This window comes from Lactuca saligna, chromosome 4 (assembly GCF_052625555.1).
Source record: "Lactuca saligna cultivar CGN05327 chromosome 4, ASM5262555v1, whole genome shotgun sequence".
NCBI classification, from domain to species: domain Eukaryota; kingdom Viridiplantae; phylum Streptophyta; class Magnoliopsida; order Asterales; family Asteraceae; genus Lactuca; species Lactuca saligna.
Genome location: NC_136420.1, coordinates 35,983,181 through 35,999,071, shown reverse-complemented (window position 1 = coordinate 35,999,071; position 15,891 = coordinate 35,983,181). Strand labels below are relative to the sequence as shown.

The window sequence follows — 15,891 nt, the reverse complement described above, 5'->3', positions numbered from 1 at the left end:
ATTGACCGGAAAGATTGTTTGATATGCACAGAAAATAAGTCTTTCCTGGTAAGATAGGTCTTTCTCAGAAAGCTCCAAAACCATATCTTTCTAGTTGAATAGATTGGAAAGACAACCGTACCCCAACCCCCGCCTCTTTCTTTCTTGGATTATTAATTTCTTTTAAATAATTTTTTTACTTCTTTTTTATTAAATTATTACTTTTTTATTGTAACAACCCAAAAAAATTTAAAAGAAATTCAAACTTTTCAAAACCATCTTTACACAATTAAAAGTTATTCAGCATCAACAAGTTCTAATTGTTTTTCAAAATGTTTTCATATCAGAGTTTCCAAAATCCAGAATCATAAAAACGGGGATGTGTACGTCACGTCTTCGTCTTGCCATGGTCAACTGATGTACCTGAAACAATAAACGACAAAAAGTAAGCTCGAAGGCTTAGTGAGTTACCCCCAAAATACCAAGCTCTAGCATTCATCGCAAAAGAATAATAATTAACAGCATGCATAATGAGTCTTCAGTCTGACTAGACCGCCTCCTACGGGCCTACAGCCTATCTGGACCGCTCTCGAGTCTTCGGCATGACTGGACCGCCTCCTACGGGCCTACAGCCTATCCGGACCGCTCCGGGTATGTTGGCCTCAACCGCACAAAGCAGGACACCGCCTCAACCCAACCCACCCATATATGTCGACATATAAATAGCACATAATCATACAATAAACACAGATCATACTAACGGCTAACATAGTAGCATTCTATCCATCAAGTTACCAACCCAAGTGATCATGAATATGGAACACATACTAATACCGGGAATAAATCCCAAGGGACCGACCTAGTGTCGTAGACCTTGATGGTATAGTCAGGATAACTCACCTTGCAATAGTGCAGAACTGAACTGAGAGTCTTCAACTGCTATGCTCGACACCCTCGACTAAGAGATAAAAGAATACGAATTACTCAACTAGACCCAAATTGTCCAAATCTATTATTGGCCCAATTTATTAAATGGGGCCCATCACTCTATTGGGCCTACACGTAACCTACAAGTCCAACTTGGCCCATTAAGGGATTAACCCAATTGACCCATAATCGGCCCATAGCGTAAAGCCCACAAGCCAAAAGTCCAACAGGGAGCGTACGCAGGGCGTACCTCCCAATTACGCTGGGCGTAGCATAGATCTTCGCTGACCACCATCGGGAATGTTGACCACGTACGCTGAGCGTACAGATATTACGCTAGGCGTACCCACGGATTTACCAAAGTCTTATTAAGTGCTTAATGGGTTGAGCTCTTGAACCCATATTCCAGATCCATCGACCAAATATGTCATAGAATCATAAAGTTTTGGACTTTATCACATTGGACGTCCAAAAAGTCCTTAACTCATAGTCTTAATCTATCAAGACCTTCTTATCACATGCATGGATCAAGTTTAGCTAAAAAGGACTGATTTTTATCACTTAAGGCCTCTCAACACATCTGAAAGGACAACTTATTTTGTCTATAACTTCACATGCATCAACTTGGAAAATCTAGGGACCAAAAGACCTTCATAAAGCTAAAAAGTCTAGATCTAAGGTAAATAAGCATAAAGGTTCAATCTTTTTACCTTCTGGAGCTCTAATGGTGTAACCCAACCTCAGATCCAAGGCCTTGTTTTCCTCCTCTAGCTTCTTGGTGCTATAACTCCACTCTCCAAAGCTCAAGATGCACACTAACTCACTCTTCCCACACAAACTAGGGTTTTAGGGCGTTCTCTGAGGTATGGAGACTGGGGTGAGGGTAAAGAATGAGCCATGAGGGTGTTTATATAGTCCCAACTCCGAATATTAGGGTTTTTAGCTGATGCGAGTACGCCCAGCGTACATAGGCTTACGCTTAGCGTACCCTTCCCCCTTTGGCCCAAAGTTTCAACTTTAGGTCCCTACACTTCTCGGCACTCAACATAACTTCTCCGAGGGCTATAAAAGAAAATAATCAAAAGAAGGCGGGATTCGAAATATACCTGCTCGGTTCGACGCGTTACATTTATTGGATTATTATATATTAATAATTATCATTTTTAATATATAATATTTATGTATTAATTAATACTAGAAAAGAGCCCCCGAGTAGTGGGGGTTAGATTTGGATTAAACCAATCATAAACGCCAGGTTGTCTTCCATGGATTGGTCGTCTGATTTGCCTGAAATGGTAGCCACAGTAAACTACATTGTTATTATCTGCAATTCTCCTGTACATTGATCATATATCATATTTTAAAAACTGAACTAAGATATTAGATTCAACCATTGAAAAATAAAACAGTTATGGAATCAGAGATTAAAATCGATAAAAAAAAAAAAAAAAAAAAAAAAAAAAAAAAAAAAAAAAAAATCATACATGGAGCACGAATTGAATGTTGAAATTCAACTTAAGTAGATACAATTGATATCAAACTAACAAACTTGAAATCAAAAGGTCAGTCACATAAATTTATGCAGCAAACCTTGAAATTAGAGAAAGAAAATTATACGAAGCAATTGAAAATGAACTTAAGTGAGACTACCAGAGGTTAGATTGATAACAGATGGCAAAAAGAATAGATTCATTTATAATTAATATATATGAAAATGACAACAAACTTTTAAGCATATGCACACTATATATTCGATGTTGCCTCTGACCATCATACAGACAAGTATACTTTTTTAGTTACTTACCAGATTTTTCGATTATTAGATTATTGATAGATGTCGCAAAAGTTTTATCATACATGTATAGCTTTATTCGAGTTTTGACAAATGTAGAAGAGTATTATCAGCAGTGTGGTTCTGTTTAGTTGTAATTATATAGAATGATCCAATAAGTCATCTGAAATGTGTAAACGGACAAATTTACCCTTGGATATGTAAAATTGTGTAATTACCCTACATGGTATGCTTAAAGGATGTCGATGTCCAGTTTTAGATATTTCCATAAGATCTCACAGAATACATCACACCAACCAACACAACCTAAATCTTTGCAAATTTCTTGTTAATCTCTATAAAGACTGCAAATCTTATGCAAAAGGTTTATTTTTAATGTTAGAATGTGAGAATATCGAAATCTTGACTCAAGCAACAAACAAATCAATAATGGTCGTTACAAACTACAAATATGCTAAAGAATAAAACACAAGAAAACAAATCAGGTAAGATAGAATGAAGTCTGAATCCAACTTAGATGAAAAAAGAGCTCAAATACGTATAAAAGGGGAATGAAGAGTCAAAAATAAACATTCAACTAGGGCTTTAGATACGAAAAAATTGTACCGTTTACAGATGGTGATGATGTAGCTGCCTATGGGAAGACGATTGAACATAACTGGTCCGAGAAATCATGAAGAAATATAAACAAATTGATTTGCTTCTTTATCTCAGTTAACTGTCAATAGCTTGCTTGTGAAGAACACATATTTAGAATAAATGAAAAGAGAGAAATCACAAATAAAAGAATCACAAACAGTGAAAAGCATAAGAAAGATCGGCCTAAAATGATAGTCACGATAACAACTTCAGGCCGAATGACTTCCTGATGAGCCTTCACTAAGAGGAGTTGTACGATTGTTGTACGATAAGATCAAAGCCCTAAGACAAATTGGTAAGTCGATTGAATATCAAAACCTAGAAATCATGCTTTAGATTCTTAAAATCGAACCAAAATAGAAATAGAGATAGTCAATCAACGTACCCCAATTCAATGCTCAAAACCATGGCCTATAGTGCATGTCTTCCATGAAAGAGACCCGATTGAGAAACCTGGAATAAGAAACCAAAAATTAAAAAAACAACAAAGTGAATCATGTCATAATATGAAAATAAAGAAATCAAAATAAATTGGTAACTAAAAGCGTCAAGCATCTTCTGCCATTTACCTTCACAAAAGGGAAACAATTTAAAGCCCTAAACCGAAAGCAAGAGGGTCAATCGAAGAAAGCACAGGTTAAGGACCAACAATATCAATTCCAGAAGAAAGATTAACACATTCCTCAATCGGAGGATGTGGCAGGCAGTGAGGGGTGGAATTGAAATGAGAGAGAAGGTTGGAGAGGAAATCATTCAATGGAGAGAGGCGGTGATTATCATCTGTTGTCGGTGTCTAATTGAAAGAATGGGGAGGCTGAAGCAGTGAATAACACGTATACCACCCAAAAGCTACAGTAAATAAATAAAAAAATATAGAAAGAAAGTATTTTTGGTCCAATAGAAAGAAAAATAAAATTAAAAAAAAAGGTTGATCCAATCAACAGTAAAAACTGTTGAATTAGGAACTCTTTTTTATATAATTATATAACTAGTATTATTTTATTCGATTATAAAATTCTTGTAAATAATTCTTTTTTATTTCTTTTTTATGGATTAATTCTTTTTTATTAAATTACTATATATTAATAAATATTATTTATAAATATATAATATTTATATATTAATAAATATTACTTTATTAGATTATTAATTTCTTTTAGTTAATTTTTATAATTTATTTTTATTGGATTAATTCTTTTTTGTTTTTTGTTTTTTTTGGATAACACCATCATTCTAATATATTTTAAAAAATTTTCATTCATCTCACCACTATTAGATATAAATCGGGTTAAGAATCACATGTTGAGTTATTAAAAAAAAACAAAAATAGCTAGAAAAAATAACAGCATAATATCAATTTGAAAAACAATAAACTAAAAACAATTTAATCAACACTCTATTTAGATTTTTAAATGATTATTATGTAATTTTGATTTTGTATGATAATTTGTATGTTTTTATAATTATTCAACAATTTCATCTATCACAGTATAGAACAGTAAGGTAATATTATCATTTTTTTTTTTTTATTTAACACAATCAATCAAATGTACAATCAAACCTAATTTCTTTTTGCCAACCATAAAACTTTCCCACACAAAAATTATCAGCACCACCTAACTCAGGTTTTGTTTCTAACATGACAACGTTATTATTATTACAAATAGTTCTAATGCAAAGAAACAGACTTAACAGTTTAAGGAATCAATATGTTGTCAATGTATGTGGTGTAGCGTATATTAATATTTAATCAATATGTTGTCAATGTATGTGGTGTAGCGTATATTAATATGCTGCAAATTTTGTTGCTATATATTGACATGATACATAAGAAGATATGCTAACTTTATACAATTAGAGTTAAAAAGCTCAAAGGCCAAAGCAAGCCTCGTATAAGGAATTGAGATGGCATCGCAATCAAACAAAAAGTTAGTGAAAAGTCAAAACTTGTGACAAAATTATGTCATGTCTATTAACTCCATACACAAATAAAAACAGAAGAAAAATCCATCCATCATCAACAAACCTATCTTGGGTCATCAATTGCTTTATAAAAAGTAAAGTAAGAAAAATAAATATCAATAAATCCATGCAAATATTAATAATATCCTTTGGATATAATAAGAAAAGAAAAGAAAAGAAAGAAAAGGAACTAAACTTTGCTAGACCACCAACTTCCTGTGTACAGACTCCATTCCATTTATCTGGCAGTCTGCCTAATCTTGATCATCCGTTTCAGTGTTGCTAACCAGAAGCTACACTCATCCCAGTCACTAGTCGTAAGATCCACCTATTTTTTAAAAATATATATATATTTTAGTTTTTAACCCCTCAAGTCCTGTGATGTTGACTGAAATGGAACCAGAAAAGATTACCTGAATCTTGAGGGCGGTAGCAAAGTCACCACGATCCAACGACTGACAAAGCTGCACAAGCTTTTCACCAGCATTTTTGGAAATATCACCACTGTTAAGTTTAGCAAACAACGCCCCCAGTTTCTTTGAGTTGTCATCAATTTCACGTTTCTTAGCTGGAACTGCATTCCCCCCTCCCAATGCTTCCGATGTCTCGTTGAAAAGTCTTGTCAAAGTCCCAATAACTGGCCTTTGTTGGACTATCAACACATAACAACACTCAACACTGAACATTCATTCATAAAACATAACTATATATATATATATAATTATTATTAATTAATTGCTATACCTGGGACATTGGACACGTCAGCAGTCTGGACAGTTGGAGGGGCAACAGGAGGTGGAGCAGGATGTGAGGGACTTGGTGGTTGCATTTGATTTGAGGAACTTCTTTGTAATCCTGTGTTGTTGTTATTGTTGTTGTTTACAGGCATGAACCCCCTGACTGGTGGTGCTACACCCTGTGTGATTTTCAGCCCGCTGGTGGGGACCATTGGAGATGGGACAGGCCCAACTGAAACCGGTCCAGGTGGTCCCGCTTGGTAACCAGGGTTAGCATTCACCTGATTCTGATATTTATTATGCCATCAGCATCAGACTTACAATTATAATATATACTGTAAAAACATTAAATAATTAATTAAAGAAAAACATACATACAGGATATAGCTGAGACCCCAAGGTCGGAGGTTGCTGGTATTGGTCGGCGTTTCTCATGATAGGTGGAGTTGAAGGAACAAATACTTTCGGGGCGGCTTGAGTTGCAACTGGAGCTGGATTGAACCCCGTTGTCTAAAACAAAACATGAGGGATGTAAATTGTAAGTTTAAGTGAATTAAAGGGAGGAAAATTGAAGAAGTTTTGAATGAAATACATACGGGTGGAATTTGAGCTGCAGGAGATGGAACAAACATGGAGGGATGTTGTGGCTGTTGATATTGCGTGTTGTATAAAGGAGCAGGTGGTTGTTGATAGCTTTCACGTTGATAAGAATTCTCATCCTGAAAACACAAAACACAATTCCAAGATTAATTAATTTTATTAAATTCCATGATAAAAAAAAATAAAAATAAATAAATAAATACCTGATAATAGTTTCTAGTAGGTTCCATGACAGAGTTTGTATGCTGGTTTGCACCATATACAGCTCCCATTTGTGGTTGAGAGTGACCATAATCAGCAGAACCATTTGCCTCTTTTTCTGCAAAATAAATAAATAAACACAAGAGAATTATTAAAAATAGCAATTTAGCACGAACTGAATATAATAAAAATTAATACCTGGTTGAGAGGAAAGGGCAATCCGATCTCTTAAGATCACAAGTTCAGGAGACAAATCTTCTGTGCCCATTAGCTTCAAATACTCCATAGCTGTTGTCAAAAGTCCTTGACTTGCTAAAATCTCAGCATACTTTTCAACAAGTTTACATAAAGAAGCACTGAATCTCTTCTGTCCAGTTGCTAAAGCAAGAACCACAGTCTTCTCCATCAAATCCTAACACACACATATATACAGAAAACACAAATTAACACTTACTATTCAAACTTTAACTTAAAATCTTTTCAGAAACAAGTGTCTACCTGAAGAAGGGAAACATACGATTCTCCTTTGTGCTCAGTGGTAACATTCTTTGACCAAATTTCAACTGTTTTATCAATGTTCCCAGCACATATATAACAAAGAGTCGCAGCTAACGTGTTTCCAGAAGATACAAGTCTAGAAGCAAGGGTATCACAAAGTAAAGTCCACTCCTCCCTTTGAGCAAACTGTGTATATATATAGTAAATCAGTAAAAAACTAGGCATAAACTGTAAGTTTTTAGTTTTTACCACACTCAAGGAAACAACTTACAGTGCATAAGAGAGCAAGTGTTTCCTTCCAGGATTTCAGGGGCCTGGTGTTTACTAGACTAACAAGATCATTATTTACCATAGCAGCAACAACCTGTGTTTAAGAAACCCATCAATAAAGATACAAAAAGTTAAAAAAATGGAAATGAGAAAGTAAAAGAAAGTGAAAAAATCACCTTTAGGTAAGGAGAACGATTCTTTTTAAGGTACTGATCACGTGTGGTCTCCCACAGGGAAGCACCACCAACCTGAGCAATAACTAAAGCATCTGCCATTTTATCTGCAGCTATACACTGTGCAACAGCTCCTTTGTAATCCCCAACAACCAAAGCACGTTGAACAGCATCATTAAAAGATGGGTCGTTTCCCACATCACCTTCTTTTAGTGCATCTTCAAAGCTCACCAATTCTTCATTCCTTCCAGGAGTTGAGACAGGTGTGTCACATTTAGGACTTGGAAGATTGTTAAAGAAATCTTCCCCATAATCAGTGGGTGTATTTAACGCTTGGTTTTCACCCATGAATCCATCTTTAGTCCCTTCATGTTCCTCAAAACTTAAACCACCTACATCTTGTGTCAGATCTTGAACAGTTTCACTTGCTTCAACAGGTAAAGTGAATCCAAGATGGTGTAGAAGCTTTGTTCTTGCTGTCCCATCATCTTCAAACATCACTTTCAAGAATCCCCATGTTTCTCTATCGTCTTCAGATCTGATCAAACAATCAAAACATGTTCAAGATTCAAGAATCCCCAATGTTTTCATTGTCTTAAAATTTATGTAACTGATTTAAATAAACATACTCAGATTCTTGAGATTTTTGGTCACATAGAACACGTAAAGTAGATCTATCTCCACTACGCATTGCAGCTTCAAATTCAGATGAGGTGTTAACTAGATTGTGCTCAGTAACCAAGTCATGGACATTAACCTGAAGAATTGGGAAGATGATGAGAGTGAGATAATGAAGTTATTGGAGAAATGTAGATATATGATAAAAATACCTCTGAAGGTCCAGAAGAACCAGTTGTGTGAAAAGAAACAAGTTTTCCACCAAAACCAAAAGACACTCCAGCTTTTCGTTGATACCATTTTGGGGCTTTTAAAGGTGCTGCATGACATGGATCATATATAAAAATGGTGAACAGATGTAAATAAAATTATATATAAAAAGATCCAGAGCTACATTACCTTGTCCATAGTAATTCTCACCAGCACCATATCGAGCACAAGCCTCAATATTATAAATACCAATTTTGCCATCAAATGAAGATGCTGATATGATTCCTGGTATCTTTGAATACCAGTGAACATCAAAATTCCAATTTGTTCCAGCTGGAAGTTCAGAGACAATCTGTAGACATCAAGATAGCATAACATAAGATGTTTATGAAGTGAAACTAACAAAGTCTTGAAATTGAAAAACTGAAAGAAAATTTACAAACCTCTCCAGAACCAGTGTCCCAACAAATAGTGCGATTATCTTTGGCACAGGTAAGCAAATAAGAACTATCACTGGGACACCATGACATTGCAACAACACCTGATACACCATTTTGTTATTGTAAAGATCCAAAAAAGAAGATGTTAAAAGACATATATGAGAACACAGCATACCTTTATTGTGGCCTACCAACTCTCTCAATGGTGACATTGTGTTTCTCATATCCCATATCTGTATGCCAAAACAAATGTAAATAAAAGAATAGAATATATATGCTTGTGGAAACATAAAGAAAAGCATAAATCATTACCCTCAAAGAAGGTGAACTATCATCATCTGAAGCAACAATCAGTTGAGTGGCAAAATCAGGATGCCACTGTAATACAGAGCATCGTCTTCTAACTGAATCTGAAAAACTGTAAATTGGAAGTCCGTATGTTGTTATTTGTAAACAATTCAAAGTTCCATAAGACATTCATCATACCAACTTTGCATGATATTAATAATTTCATATATTTACCTTATAATTGGCTTTTGCTTCCTAAGGTCCCACACCACTGAATAAGACAGAATACAACGTAAATATCTCTTAAAATAGATTATCTCAACAGTATATGGTGGTTTATGTCCATACCAGTTGTCCCATTAAAGGAAGTGGATGCCAAGATAGGCTGAACTTTCCTGTTCCATGATAAATAAGATATTTCACCCTGTTTAGCTGACGCACTTCCCTGCATAATAGTGGTTTATTAGATGTCTATAACATGATGAAGGTAATGATATGTTCACAAAAATACACGATATATGCTCCTTTAGCAAAAGATTCCAGCTTAGGGAACATTATGATATTGTTTTATAAACCAGAAATTCACAGTGGATTTGATGTTGAATGTAGATTGGTGATGTTAAAATATTCTAACCTTGAGAGGAGGAAAATGTGTGGGTTCTGATGGTTTAGAAATATCCCATATACAGATTTCTCCTTCTTCTGCGCCAGAAGCAAGATGGTTTGGTGAAAGACCACTAAACTCAAGACCACGAACCTGAGGAAAGAAGAGGATATATGGATGCAGATTACACCCATCAGGGGTTATCATTACATGCCAAGAGAGCATCAAGTGTAACATCATAGAAACAGGAAAACGTAACTTACAGGCCCTTTGTGTCTTGTAAGTTGTTGAACAAGAGCGCCTTCCTTTTCTTCGGAACTGTTGGTAAAGATAATAGCAATAACTCAATAAGGCTTTCACAATTATAAATATTTTCATTAGAACAGGGACACGCCAACTAGTGTTGTTACAGTTCTTGAGGAAATGAGGGAGAATTATTCTACAGGACATGCAGAAAATTATTTTTTTTAAGCTCTACAAGCAACCATATCTGTCCACATTACCTATTACACGACATTTTCGATTCAATTATGGATATCCTGAAACGATCCCATCAAATCTCTCACATTTAAAGGAAAAATGAGAATATGCAGGATTTGATCAATTGATTTACAGGGCCCCAATTTGAATCGACTACGACGATTTCTACCATTAACAGTAGTTTACCTGATAAGTATCCGTGGATTCCAGATACCGATTGTGCCGTCGACAAGGCCACCGGCAACGAGCCCGAGTGAGAATTCCTCCGAACCCGATGTCGGGGATTTTCCCCAAGATAACCGATTAAATGGTTCCGAAATGGGTATCGCCCCAACTAAGGGAAGCTTGCGATCGTCAGATTGGAAGTCAAGTTGAAAGATTTCCAGATTCGCGGACGAGCTGAACGACATGTCGACAGCTCCCGCCATAGTTCCGGCGGCAATCAACGGGGCTTCGGGGGCAAAGGCAACCGATGCCGATCTATTCACTTCTTTTATGCAGGCCGACGTATCCATTTTGATTTGATTTGATTATCGATCCAATAAATTAGAATTGGGAGATCTGAAAGGGAGGAGTGTGTAGGGTTAGGGTTATGATCGAAAGGGGAATCCGGTGACGAGAGAGAAACAAATCTCGCTCCGGTGAAACGTGGTCGCTTTCTCTCTCCGTCTGTTACTTCAGTTCTTCGTGCTGGGCGTTCATGAGAGCTTTTTGGGGGAGGGCAGAATTTGGAAAACGATACAAGAAGCACCCCAAAACTAATTTTCGCCTTATGTTTGTTTTCGCTAAATTGTTTTTTTTTTTTTTAGATTTGCGTATATTTAACTAAAAATATTTTTACTTCAAAAGTTCGAATTACTTGGGATGTTACGTTTGTTAATATTGTTTGTATGTTGGAATATGTTGTTTTCTTTTAATTTATAAAGATATGAACTTTTTGTTTTAATATAAAAATAATTTTATGGGTTTATTGTAATTAATATAAATACTTTTTTTAAAGTTATGTTTTGGTAATATAATATATAAAAGTTAATAAATATTTTTTAAAATAATAATAAATCATTATAAATAAGCAATCTCAAACATCCTATAAATGATTTCCAACACTTTTTGTATAAAAAAAAATATGTCTTGTTATCGAGTTTTTTTAATAAAAATAATAGGATGGAAAGAGAGTTTTTTTAATGAAAAAGAATAGGAAGGAATGAAAGCTTGGAGAATGGAATGAAATGAAATAGAAGGAAAAAAGCAAATAGTTTTTGAGTTAAAAAGTGAGATGAGGCTTTTTTGGATTTTCCTTCCTAATCCTCCTAGAAATAGGCAGAAAAAAAAAAGGCTTGTATATTGTTTCCACTTCAATTATATATATATATATATATATATATATATATATATATATATATATATATATATATATATATATATATATATATATATATATATATATCAAGAACACATTTTCCTTGTGATTATTTCCAAACCTAATCTCGGGCCTTCAGCAGTAGATAAGGACGCCAACTTCTAGGGTTAGTCATTTTTCTTCATCCTCCATCCCAAAAAAACACAAACCTTGAAAACCCTAGCCTTTCTCATCTTATTTGGTGTTCTTGGTGCATGTTAATGAAGTTTGAAGTGAAAGCAAGCATTTTTTGGCACACCAAAGGCTAGATCCATAGAATACAAGCTTCTTGACCTCACCCTTATGCTTTGTAAGTATTCAAGTTCTGAACTTTATACTTGTTGGTTACTAGATCTAATATTTTGAGCATAGTTTGTCCCTTTTTGTAATGATTTTCTATAGAGTTTGGATAACTACAGGTTCAAAGGTTAACTTTTGTTGCTTTGTGAACCCTTGGTAGTGAAAAGTGTAAGTGTTGCTCTCATTTTGGACCATGCAAGATTTTTGAGCATCTTTGAACACAATTTTTATGTGGTTTTAAAGGTAGTGGTATTTGAGGCATGCAGATGGATAAAACTAGAAACCTTATCCATTAAGTCCATATTATGAGGTATTTTGGAAAAGATGAGCCTTGGTTTTAAGGGATTAAGTGTTTAATAAGAAATAGTTGTTGCCATGAAAAGTGTGACGCGACCATGGAAAGGTCATGACGCGAGTTTGGATTTGTATTCACAACTAATTTGTTGCCTAATATCCCTGACGTGACCAATAGATGGGTCACGATGCATTTATATGTTGATCGTTGACTTTTTTACCAGATTGACTTATGGTCAAACTTTAGTGGATTATAGGCTAGTTAAGATTATGGTAATCGGCTCAGGTGAGTTTCCTCACTATACTATATGTGACATTGTAACATCCATTTTCCAAAAATGCTTCTTCCGGATTTATTTTTTATAAATCTAATTTTTGGAGGATTTTAGATTGGCCACGGCGTGGCATCATCAGGATAAGGAACGTGTATTCATTAAGCACCATGGTGTGGCGACACCCTGGCTACGACGTGATAGTTGTTTTTGTGCAAAACCCTAGATCTTCGGGTTTGTGTCGTATTAAAAGGAATTAACTCCTAGGTTTGCCTCATTTTTGGTAGCCTCCACCCTCTAAGATCATACCCCATCCAAACCAAAGCCTCCATATGTGTGTTTTAAGTGTGTGAAGCCACTTTTGTGAAGGTTGAAGGAAGAAGGAGTTCATTTTGATGCTTGTATATTTGGTTCTAGCTTAGATCTTGCATCTTCATCACATTTTTGGTATTTTTGAGGTATAAAGTCTTCACCTTGCTCATTAGTTCTCTAGATCTAATTCTAGATCATTTTATGAGCTTTTTGGTCCATATCTTCATATTCTTGGAGTTTGAGTGAACTCCAAAACCTTTGTGTGCCATATTCGACTTCTGAACCATGGTTGTGGTTAAAAAGGGGGCTTTCATGACTTGGTCTGGTGTTTATGCCTCTAGTACAACCATTAAGAGATTTGGATTTGAGATATTGACTTATTGTGATATCTTAATGGATAAATTTGAAAACTTTACCCATCAAGACCCTGGGAAGGTTCATATCTGATATTGGTAGCTCATGGGGTTAAGGGTTAAAAGTTTAATCAATTAAACTGGGAGAGACCATTTTTCATGATGTGGTAATCTACTTAACACGACGTGGTGACTAGTGTCATCAAGACTATTTTGCTGTTTAGCTGCCATGACATGGCCTATGTGAGGCCACGACGTGGATGTCAGTTGGGGCTAACTTTGACTGTTGACTTCTTGACCAACTCGACTTTTGGTCAACTTGAGGGTTTTAGGGTGTCGACTAAGAGGGTATTTCTATGTTGATGATCAAGTGATTCATAGCAATAGTCTTTATTATTAGGGATCTGTTATTTTAGTATGTTATTTAAGACGTGAGTCTTTTCACTGTATTACATATGTCATAATTGTGTGTATGCTAGACTAGTTGAGTCTTATTTGTTGATTGTTTTTATGTGTATTTATTGAGTTGCTAATAACTCAAGGATTGCTGATAGTATGAAGGTTTGTTGATAACCTATAAGGCTATTGTGATCCCATAGGACTGTTGATATTCCTAGGGTTGTTGATAACCCATAACTGTTTATATTGTTGTGTTATATACTTATATGTGATATTTAGGAGTGCTGATAGTCATAGGGTTGCTGATAACCCATAGCTAATTATTAAGTTGTGATGTATGTGATATTTTAGGGAGGTCACTAAGCTTCATGCTTATAGTTGTGGATTTAAATGTGTTTCAGGTACTTCAGATTATCATGGAAAGGCAAAGGCTTGACTTTACACACTCATTGACAGCTTTTGTGATTATGCATTATTATAATACTTTGATTTTGGGATGACTGTATTTTGATACTTATGGTTTTTCCTGGCTTGATTTTATGTGAACGATGTTTTTACCTAATTTAAAAATGAAAATTTTAGTTGTGAAAATGGAACATTACAAGTTGGTATCTCTGCCCTGTTTGAGGGATTTGGATGAACACTTGTGTGATTCCAAACTCAAACTAAGGATCCGAAAATTTTCATAAGTCTTTTTGCAAAGAATAATTTAAAAAGGTGAAAAGAATATGTGATATGTACAGTCAATCGGAGCTCAAGTAAGTGATTCCTAAAATATCCATACATGATGTGATATTGACGTTACAGTATGAATTGCATGCTAGAAGTAGCTAAAGGATTTACTCAGGGCTACATGCTAGAGTGCTTGCTTAGGAGATATGTCTTTTGTGTGTGACATGTGAACTGCTAGAGATGCATGATAATGTGTAGCCTAAGTATCTTCGATATTTAATGTTAGGATTATCTGATCTTTATGATTTCTTATTGCCTACTAGTTTTGCTACTCGAATGATCCTTGCATTGTTCTGTATGAAACGTATATTGATGTTAGTTAACTATTAAGTGAATATGTTAAGTTGCATGCCACAAAGATTAAATAGTTTTCGAATGTTTAATTTGTCCCTATTATGTAGCTCTTGTTTGAGTCCAACTTTTGTAGTGCAGGATCCTTCAGTCGAAGGATTGTTGAATTCTTATTGCATGTAATTGTATCTGTAAGATAGTTGGTATTGATAAAAGATTCTTCTACAGATGATAGTAGGGTGGGGTGGAAATTCCTAGTGACTTAGGAAGAATGTTAGAATATTCTAGTGTGGGCATATAATAAGAGAGATCCTTGAAAGAGAATCTAGTAAGATTAGTGGTGTGTACTTGTTTGGGTGTGGGCATATATGATTAGAACAGTTAGTGATGGTCGTGTGTAGTGACTTAGGAACTTTGAGACAATTCTTGGTACATGTACGGATAAGTGTGTAAACGAGTATGCGTCTACACTACTGAAAGCACAGGATTCGTATGAGGTTTCTAAGGATCTAAAGGAGGGTACATAGTATGGTATAACACTAGGGTTAATCGTAGCCACCTCCGTCAATGCCAATCTTTCGGTAATGGTCATTCAGAATGAAGACGAGTCTGGTAATCTTCCGAGCCTTAGTGTGTATGACAGATTGGGTCTAATTAGTGCAGACCTGTGTGAATTAGCTTATTTACAGGCTCAAGGGCCTTGTACAAAGTTGTGCTAGTTTAAGTCACAAGACTCAAGTAGGAAGTGATTATGATGATTGATTTCAGGATTGCAGCCTGAGGTTAGGTGGTCAACCGATGGCTTTGGATGTCATTTTCTATGATGGGGTTATGTTATTCCAACCTCTCGTGTTCGAGGGAGAAGGGACCAGATTTGTGTCAGTCAATAGATAGAAGAAAGGGAGGGTGTCCTCCGTATTAGTTTCTGCTGTGAAGGGGTATCGTTCGGTTCGTGGTGAATCATTTTTGGTTTACAACAATGGAATGTTCGAGACTCGACCATTCTTTTGGTTTGGTGGCCTAGGTAAATACTATGTCGCAAGTCGGATATGTGATGTAGTATTGAGAAGACCGGGTGTATCCGAGGAGGATTGAGATGTTCCTAATTCGGAAATGAGAGT

The 15,891-nt window shown here is 35.4% G+C and overlaps 1 protein-coding gene and 1 long non-coding RNA gene across 3 annotated transcripts; both read right to left on the bottom strand.

Annotated features, from left to right (window-relative positions):
* Positions 1 to 227: 227 nt before the first annotated feature.
* Positions 228 to 4,149, bottom strand: LOC145041603 (uncharacterized). Of its 2 annotated transcripts, none has more exons than XR_013680302.1 (6): positions 3,907 to 4,149; positions 3,723 to 3,790; positions 3,305 to 3,619; positions 1,617 to 2,241; positions 880 to 937; positions 228 to 402 (listed from the first exon to the last, which is right to left on the bottom strand). It is a non-coding gene; the product is annotated as an uncharacterized LOC145041603 (long non-coding RNA). The 2 variants fall into 2 exon arrangements; XR_013680301.1 differs by having other exon boundaries at positions 1,617 to 2,193.
* A 1,219-nt stretch (positions 4,150 to 5,368) lies between these two features.
* LOC145041601 (protein transport protein SEC31 homolog B-like) lies at positions 5,369 to 11,183 on the bottom strand. The gene is made up of 21 exons (XM_078989739.1): positions 10,605 to 11,183; positions 10,202 to 10,256; positions 9,969 to 10,091; positions 9,683 to 9,779; positions 9,569 to 9,605; positions 9,359 to 9,464; positions 9,222 to 9,279; positions 9,050 to 9,147; positions 8,796 to 8,958; positions 8,609 to 8,715; positions 8,408 to 8,535; positions 7,782 to 8,316; positions 7,607 to 7,699; positions 7,336 to 7,521; positions 7,036 to 7,249; positions 6,840 to 6,955; positions 6,633 to 6,755; positions 6,415 to 6,546; positions 6,044 to 6,323; positions 5,713 to 5,951; positions 5,369 to 5,627 (listed from the first exon to the last, which is right to left on the bottom strand). Exons 1-21 carry the CDS (start codon positions 10,931 to 10,933, stop codon positions 5,538 to 5,540), a joined length of 3,309 nt encoding a protein of 1,102 aa, XP_078845865.1. The 5' UTR covers positions 10,934 to 11,183; the 3' UTR covers positions 5,369 to 5,537.
* Positions 11,184 to 15,891: the final 4,708 nt, after the last annotated feature.